The sequence below is a fragment of the Emydura macquarii genome, unplaced genomic scaffold, assembly GCF_026122565.2.
Source record: "Emydura macquarii macquarii isolate MOO-44397 ecotype Brisbane River unplaced genomic scaffold, CSIRO-AGI_Emac_v2 contig_1002, whole genome shotgun sequence".
Lineage (NCBI taxonomy): Eukaryota > Metazoa > Chordata > Testudines > Chelidae > Emydura > Emydura macquarii.
The window spans coordinates 2009157-2017164 of NW_027131139.1; the positions used below are offsets into that span (position 1 = coordinate 2009157).

General features: G+C 58.2%; 1 protein-coding gene across 1 annotated transcript; it reads left to right on the forward strand.

The window, feature by feature from the left end:
- The first annotated feature begins 2569 nt into the window (after window positions 1-2569).
- Window positions 2570-7806, forward strand: RETN (resistin). The gene is made up of 4 exons (XM_067544643.1): window positions 2570-2656; window positions 5222-5359; window positions 6964-7041; window positions 7406-7806. The coding sequence occupies exons 2-4, from the start codon at window positions 5239-5241 to the stop codon at window positions 7537-7539; spliced, it is 333 nt and encodes a 110-aa protein (XP_067400744.1). The 5' UTR covers window positions 2570-2656; window positions 5222-5238; the 3' UTR covers window positions 7540-7806.
- Window positions 7807-8008: the final 202 nt, after the last annotated feature.

Genomic DNA, 8008 nt, shown 5'->3' on the forward strand with positions numbered 1-8008 from the left:
CCATGTGCTGCCTACACCGGCCAGTACCTGGCTGCTCTGGTGTGTGTGAAATCTATTTGCTGAGGGAGCGGGGCTGGGTGTGCAGCTGCCTGGGGCTAGGACAATGGAAGCACAGTGCCTTGCCAAGTGCCTCAGCACACCTAGCAAGAGCCCAGTGCAAACCCCCGGTGTCTGAGACCTGGGACTTCAGCACTGGTGAAGGAGGGTCTGGGGAGCCAACCTCCTCCACCCTGCCAGCACCTCCAGGCAGCACCTTCAGAGTGGCAGGTGAGTGTCCCCTACACACACTCACTTCTTCAGGAAGGCCACTGTGGCCTGGGTCTAGCATGTCAATGGTGCCTTCTGCTCCTGGGATTTCACCTTTGCCAACGGCTGGGGTATCTGGGCACTGGAGAGGCTGGTGGTCAGGGCAGGACTCCTGGGTTCTCTGTCCTGGATAGTGGATTAGAGCCAGAGCCAGGCCTCCTGGGTTCCATCACTAGATCTGGGGCCGGGGGGGGGCCTGTGTCTATTGGGTTAGAGCAGTGGGCTGGGAACTAGGACTCCTGGCTTCCATTCCCAGCTCACAGGGCCTGTGCTATGTCCCAGCTTGTAAACAGTCCCTCGAAAGAAGCCTTGCAGTGGGCCAGACCCCCCGGGGATCCCGCTCTTCCTCAGGCATAGGCCACGCATTCTCAGTGCTTCTGAAACTGAGCCTCCGGGGCTGCAGTGAATCCAACCGAGACAGACGCCTGGTCAGAGACCGGTCCACTCCTCAGGGCCCAATGCACCCAGCAAGGGTGCGCAGTGACACCGGGAGGCCTTTTCAGGCAGTCGGGTTTATTAGTCAGCTGGGACCCAGCCTGGGAAGTTCCTAGTTTAGCACAGAGAAGCAAAAGCTACGACACCGTCCATCCTGGCCACGCCGGCGACCACCCCGCCAAGCTGCCGTGGAATCCATTTTTGGCCCTCTTTGTCAGTCCCAGGTGAGAGCGGGGCAGCCTTCTGTCCCCTCTCAGTCCATTCTCCTCCTCCCCCAGACACATGCTGAGGTCACATGTTCCGCCTGCGGATAGGTGTCAATTAGTCCGTCTTTGGAGTTCCCACTGTATTTCTGGATCCTCCATTGATACGGGGCGGTTTCAGCCAGCCCTTTCATGCCCCATTCACTCCCCCCCCCCCCAGCTACGTGACCCACCATCTCATGGCTTCTGCGCCACCCCAAGAGCAAATTTAACTCTTCTGCACCCACTGGGTAGCTATGCAAAGCTCAGAGGGAAACTGAGGCATGCGTAGGCATCCTAACAATATTACTGAAAATTCCCCTTTGACCCAGGACTAGAGCAGGGGGGCTGGGAGTCAGGACTCCTGGGTTCTAGTTCCTGCTGTGCTGTAAGCTCACTATTTACAACACTTCTATATTACCTCTGGGATATTTATTTAGCAGCAAGAATGGCAGGAACTAGACACCATCTGTTCAGCTTCTCAAGCCAGTCAGGTCTTCCCGATTTGCATTGCATGCCCTTTGGAAAGTCCCTGCCTCATCTTTCATTTCCCTAGCGTTAGAGGCAGTGTTCTCTACTAGCTAGAGCACTGGGATGGGATTCTGGAGGGCTGGGGTCTATTCCTTGCTCTGCCACTGCCCTGCTGGGTGACCCTGGGCAAATCACTTCCTCTCTCTCTGCCTCAGTTTCCCCTTCATCTCTTTAGACTGTGAGCTCTCTGGGGGCAGGGACTGTCTCTCCTTCCATGTCTGCACAGAAGCTAGTACAGTGCATTAGACCATAAGATCTCAGGCTAGTTGCTTCTGCATGTCAGTGGCGCAGCGCCATCATGGGAACGGTTCTGATTCTTGCCATGATGCCTAGAGGTGCCAGTCGCCCTGGGGCTGGCAGGATGGCCCTCAGGTCTATGGCTGGTGGTCTTTGCTCCCATGCTCAGGGTCATGCTGACCCCAGGTTTGGGGTTAGGAAGAAAGCTTCCCCCAGGCCAGATTGGCAGGGACTGTGGGGCGTTTTTGCTTCTTCTGCAGTGTGGAGTGTGGTTGCCTGCTGGGATCAGCTGGGCATATCTCCCCTAATCAGTTCCCTGCCATCACAGAGGCCTTGGCCATTGGGGGCACCTGGATCTCTCCTGTTTTCTGAGTTTCCTCAGGGCTGAAAAGTCTAACTGAAGTCACTGGGCTCAACAATAGGGGCGTGTGGGTGACATGGACTGGCCGGTGCTACACGGCTCAGACTGGATTCTGATGGCTTCTTCTGGCTGAAACTGTGTGAGACGACGGGGCTCACGCCAGCAACTGGCAAGAGATTAGAAAGCTGGACTCCGATTGCTTGTCTGCCCTCCCTGCCCAGCCCCATGCTGGGCTACCGTTCCCGCCAGTGCATTTTTAGCCCATCTCCAGTACTTCCCCCAGAGGTGTAACTCCCAGCTCAGGAACCGACTGAGCTAGCTGGCTAAAATAGCCGTGTAGCCTTGGCAGCGCAGGAGGCGGGATGGGCTGGCCACCCCGCGTATGATCCGGTCCAGGATCCGGGACACGTGCACGGGGCAGCTCGCCCATTCTGCCTCCAGCCCCACCCTGAGATCTGGGACTTCAGCACTAGTGAAGGAGGGTCTGGGGAGCCAACCTCCTCCACCCTGCCAGCACCTCCAGGCAGCACCTTCAGAGTGGCAGGTGAGTGTCCCCTACACACACTCACTTCTTCAGGAAGGCCACTGTGGCCTGGGTCTAGCATGTCAATGGTGCCTTCTGCTCCTGGGATTTCACCTTTGCCAACGGTTGGGGTATCTGGGCACTGGAGAGGCTGGTGGTCAGGGCAGGACTCCTGGGTTCTCTGTCCTGGCTAGTGGATTAGAGCCAGAGCCAGGCCTCCTGGGTTCCATCACTAGATCTGGGGCGGGGGGGCCTGTGTCTATTGGGTTAGAGCAGTGGACTGGGAACTAGGACTCCTGGCTTCCATTCCCAGCTCACAGGGCCTGTGCTATGTCCCAGCTTGTAAACAGTCCCTCGAAAGAAGCCCTGCAGTGGGCCAGACCCCCCGGGGGTCCCGCTCTTCCTCAGGCATAGGCCACGCATTCTCAATGCTTCTGAAACTGAGCCTCCGGGGCGCCAGTGAATCCAACCGAGACAGACGCCTGGTCAGAGACTGGTCCACTTCTCAGGGCCCAACGCACCCAGGGCTGGCCACCCCGCGTATGATCCTGTCCAGGATCCGGAACACGTGCACGGGGCAGCTCGCCCATTCTGCCTCCTGCCCCACCCTGGGTACCCTGCTATTTAACTCAAGCAAAGCTAATTACACCTCTAGCTGCAGACCTACCCTTAGTCTCCTTCATCTCCAATCTGCAGTTAGCCGGTTCCAAGGCCAGTGTGGCCCTGCCTTCCAGCAAACCCCTTACAATACCCGGGAAATCCCCACGGGGGGGGAGCCCCAGGCTGTCCAGATCCTCAAAGCCAAAGGCTCTGCTGGTGTAACGCCCCTCATGTAATATAGTTATGCAAGGGGTGGAATTTGACTCTGAAAATAAACAACCCCATCTGGGCTGGGCTGGGGTTGAGCAAACAGGGAAGTTTCAAGAGAAGTGTTCTTTGTTGGGATTGCCCCACAATTGGGGATGGGGTCCCAGCTGTTAAGTGTGGAGTGGGACAGAAAATAAACAACCCTTATCTGGGCTGGGCTGGGGTTGAGCAAACAGGGAAGTTTCAAGAGAAGTGTTCTTTGTTGGGATTGCCCCACACTAGGGGATGGGGCCAGTGGGACAGGAGATTTCACCACCTCTGCTCCAGCTGCTCCTATTTAAAGGGGCAGCTTGTGAACAGAAGCAGCATCTTGCAAGACTGGGCGAGACGGTGAGTTTGTACTGTTAGTCGGGAGAGATTCTTCAGTGCCGTGGGGCAGGGTTTTGGGCATGGCTCCTGCGTGTGCCCCACTCCCTTGGGCCTCGTCCATGGCAGGGTGGCTGTGATTTGATTTTCAATGGCTTTCTAAACTGATGGAGTTAATCTGGTTTCAGGCACAGTGGGGATGCTCTGGATCCAATGTAAATTGAATGCCTCTCCATTCGGCTGGGGATCAGCTTGGGATAAAATTTTGAGAAGCAGCTGAGGGAATTTAGGAGCCAAAGTTCCATTTTCAAAAGTGACTTAGGTGCCTGTCTCCATTTTTAGGTGCCTAAATGGCTTTGGCCATCTGGCCTTTAGGAGCCTTGTCTCCTTGAAAGTCAAGGGGAGTTAGACTCCTAAATCATTTGAAAATGTCACCCTTAAACTAAATCAATGTAAATCTGGTTTGAATCCCATTTAGGACTGGTCTGAACCCAGTTTTGCACCGATTTAATGGCACTGATTACAAACAAATCTGTTTTTCTGTAAATGCTTTTATACTATTAGAGCTGCATCCACCCGCGGTGTGGGGGAGGCGTGAATGAGATCAGTCTCGAATGGAAAACTCAGTACAAAACTGGTTCATAGCCGAGCCCCAGCCTGAGCTGGACCAGACGTACGTCAGTTTAGTTTAAGTGGCTTCCCTCACCAAACTGAGATTCCATTGGATTGAGAACGTCCACACTGCAACCCGCACGGCTCTCTCCAAACCGGTTTAGAATCGTGTCCTGAGTGTCACAGCTGCAGCTTGGAGCAGAGAGACGAGGCTCTTCTTGTGGGGACGTTAATTTTGCTTTGGGGATAGGTTGGGCGGATCAGTTCTCTAAGGCGCTAATTCCAAGGGGCCAAACCTCTAGTGGGAAACCCCTTCCGCTGTGTGCGTGTATGCACGTGTGTGTGTGTGTGTGTGGCAATTTCAGCCTGAAAAGGCATCCATCCATCAGTGCACATGGTCCCCACTGGCAGCTTGGAGGCAGTTTTGCTCTGCTAGCCCCTAGGATGGGGGTGCCATTCCAGCCCTCCCCAGTGCCCCCCATTTCCATCCTTTGCCTCCCCACCCACCCTCAAAGTCTCCTGCTTCAAACCCTTTCCCCTGTGTCCTACGGTCACAGTCCCCCACCTCTGAATATCCCTTCCAGCCCCCCACATTCTCCTGTTCCCCAATTCTCCCTCCCTGCCCCCTTGGGCCTGCCTGACGAACCCCCCCGACCCTCTCACCCTTCCCCTGGCATTGTGACTTTCTCTTGTGCCTGTGCCCCGCTCCACCGCCTTGTGTGCGTGCCTTGGCTCCAGCCACGGGTTCCAGACGGCTCCTGTCCTGGGGTTTCACGCACTGGCCGGATCTTTCCCCTGCAGGTAGTTCAGCACCTGGCATGATGAAGGCTGCCGTGTTCCTGCTTCTCACCCTCCTGGTGCCCGCACACTACACGGGTGCTCAGTGCATCATTGACAACGTGGTTGATCTGAAGGTGCAGTCAGCGATCAGTTCCATAGGTAAATGTCCTGGGGACCGGGGAGGAGGGCCCCCTCAGAGATGGGTGCTCACAGGTAGGGGCGGCAGGGGGATGGGAATTTGCAGCGAAAGGAGATACAGACTCTGCCACAGACTCCCCGGGTGATCTTGGGTAAGTCACTTAGCCTCTCCGGCCCGGTTAGACACCCTGTGATCCACATAACTCCTGTTCTGCTGCTGCCAAAGCCCGCAGGCACCTAATGCCCCTGGCACCTAAGTGTTTGCAGTAAGAACACCCAGGAGATGGTGCCAAGGAAGGGGGAGACGACAAGTCAGGTACAACACATAAGCCGCTCAGTTGAATTTCCTAGAAAAGCCACAGGAGAGGAATGTGGAACCAGCAAAATTACAAGAGCAAAATTATCTGTACCCCGCACTAGATCCCTGTTGCTCTCCAGTGGTCGGGCCACATCCTTTCTGCTGCTGCCTCTGAGCTGACAGGCCTGGGGCTTTGACTTAGGCAGCAGAGATTCCAGGGGTCCCAGGTTCAATCCCTGCTCCTGCCCACCCACCGGGGAAACTCTCTCACTGCCCAACCCAGCTCTGCTCCCAGCCAGCCCCATTCAGTGTGTAAACAGGGCTGGCTTCCTTGTGGTTTCCTGACATTCTTCAGTTTCAGTTTAGAGCTGAGCAGAGCACGGAGCCAGCATTTGTATTCGCTCTGTTCCAGCAGCTGCGCTCTGGGCCCCGTCGTGTCAGGCGCTGCCCGGGCCATGGTGAGAGCCGGTCCCTGCCACAAAGAGCTGGCACATCGAGTAGCCAAGTGAAGGACAGTCATCCCCATTGCACAGAGGGGAACAAAGCCCAGAGAGACTAAGTGACTCGCCCAAGGTCACATGGGGAGCCTGTGGCAGAGGCAGGAATGAAACCCACCTCTCTGGCGGCCCAGCCTAGTGCCTTAGCCACAGACCTGCTGCATTTGGTTGGTCACCCCCTGGGAGCGTCTGGAGACCAGGTCCTGGAGGTGCCATTTGCACAGCACCCCAGGGGCTGAGCGGGGCTGGCTGGGGTCGCTACCCATCTCTCACAGCCCCTCTTCTCACGCATCTGCTGACCCCGCACCTGGGGCTGCAGGAGGGTAAGGGAGTGGTGCCTGATATGGGCTGCAGTACTCTCAGCTCGCCCAGCCCATGCGGCTTTCCCAGCACAGCTTGGCTGGCGGCTGCTCCCCCAGACGTGGGTGCATTGGTTGGGGGAAGCAGGCAGCAGTTATTTCCGCTACCTCCGTCCCTGCCCTTTGTTCACAGCCCGTGGGGGTCATGCTGGATGCCCAGCGACTTCCCCCTGGGTAACGCTCTTCTGGGGGGCTGTGGGCAACAGGCATCAAACCCAGGATCTCCGGATCTCAAACCAGGAACTTCTGGTGCCTTAGCTAGAGCGCCCAGCGCCGGCCGCTGGGGCTGTATGTAGCCCAGCCACCACTCGGGGGAGACAGAGCGCCACATGGAGCGGGGTTGGGTTACACCTGGCTAGTGCAGTGGGGGCAGGGGCAGCCTCTCTCCACCTAAGGAGGGGGCGGGGGGGCAGCTTTTCCTCCAATGGCCCAGCTGCCGGCTAACGCCCATCTCTGTCTCTTGCCTTACAGTGTCCTCCACCCTGGCCAAAGCCAAGCTAGTCTGCCAGGACGTCTCGGCCCGTGGGGCACTTGTCTCCTGCCCTGCAGGTGAGAGCACTTTCCCGCGCGCCCCCCAGCCCCCTGGGGCACAGATCCCGGCCCCTCTGCAATGCCGGGCGGGGGTGGAGGTGGGGCAGCGATGGACCAGACGTGCCTACGCAATGCCCGGTGCCTGGAGCAGTGCCATTCGCAGCACTCCAGGGCCCTGGGGGCAATGGGGGCTGCGGAGCTGGGCCCCTGGGCCAGGCCCTGGCATTTCTCCCTGGCCTCCCTTGCTTGGTTAGTAGCCTGGCTGGAAGGGAGCCCCCGGGCCATGCTCTGGGTGTGGGGAGGAGAAAACAGGGGACCTCGCACCCTCCCATCCCACCACCAGCTGCTCCCCTAACCCCACCCCCTGTTACCCCCCCCACAGGGTACAAGCCCACTGGCTGCGCCTGCGGGATGGCCTGCGGCTCCTGGGACATTCGCACCGACTCCACCTGCCACTGCCAGTGCAGCGGCATCGACTGGACGGCCGCGCGTTGCTGCAAGATAGGGTTCGAGTGAGGCCGAGACCCAGCCTGGGGCAGCCCCGCCGCGCGCGGGCCCTGGCGCAGAGCCGTGCTGTGCCCCTGGTGCCCAGTGAAATGAATAAACTTGTATCTGGGTCTGCTGAGCCTTCTCTGGCTCATTTCTTCCCCTGCCCTCCAGGACTTTGGTACCAGGGTCAGAACACGGGCAGGGGCCCAGCTCTGCCTCCCTCGCCTGTTTCCCCGCTCGAGGCCTCTGTCCCAGATCAGGTCGGGCTGCCCCTGCTGGTGGCTCACCAGATGGCTATGGGGGTCCAGACACTGACCCCTCCTGGATGATCTGAGCTTCCCTGGGTCTCAGCGCTGCAGGTGCAGCGCTGGTTTCTCCCATGGCCTCTGGGGCTCGCCTGTCTCTAGGGCATCCTTCAGGGTCTGTCTGAATTCACACAGCAGGGTCCCCCTCACCTCTTCGGGATCCTGCAGCAGCTGGGCGGGGGCAACGAGGG

Coding starts and splice junctions, on each gene's coding strand:
- RETN (XM_067544643.1), top strand. CDS start 5,239: ATGATGAAGGCTGCCGTGTTCCTGCTTCTCACCCTCCTGGTGCCCGCA. Junction 5,360..6,963: donor GTCAGCGATCAGTTCCATAG/GTAAATGTCCTG, acceptor CTTGCCTTACAG/TGTCCTCCACCCTGGCCAAA. Junction 7,042..7,405: donor ACTTGTCTCCTGCCCTGCAG/GTGAGAGCACTT, acceptor CCCCCCCCACAG/GGTACAAGCCCACTGGCTGC.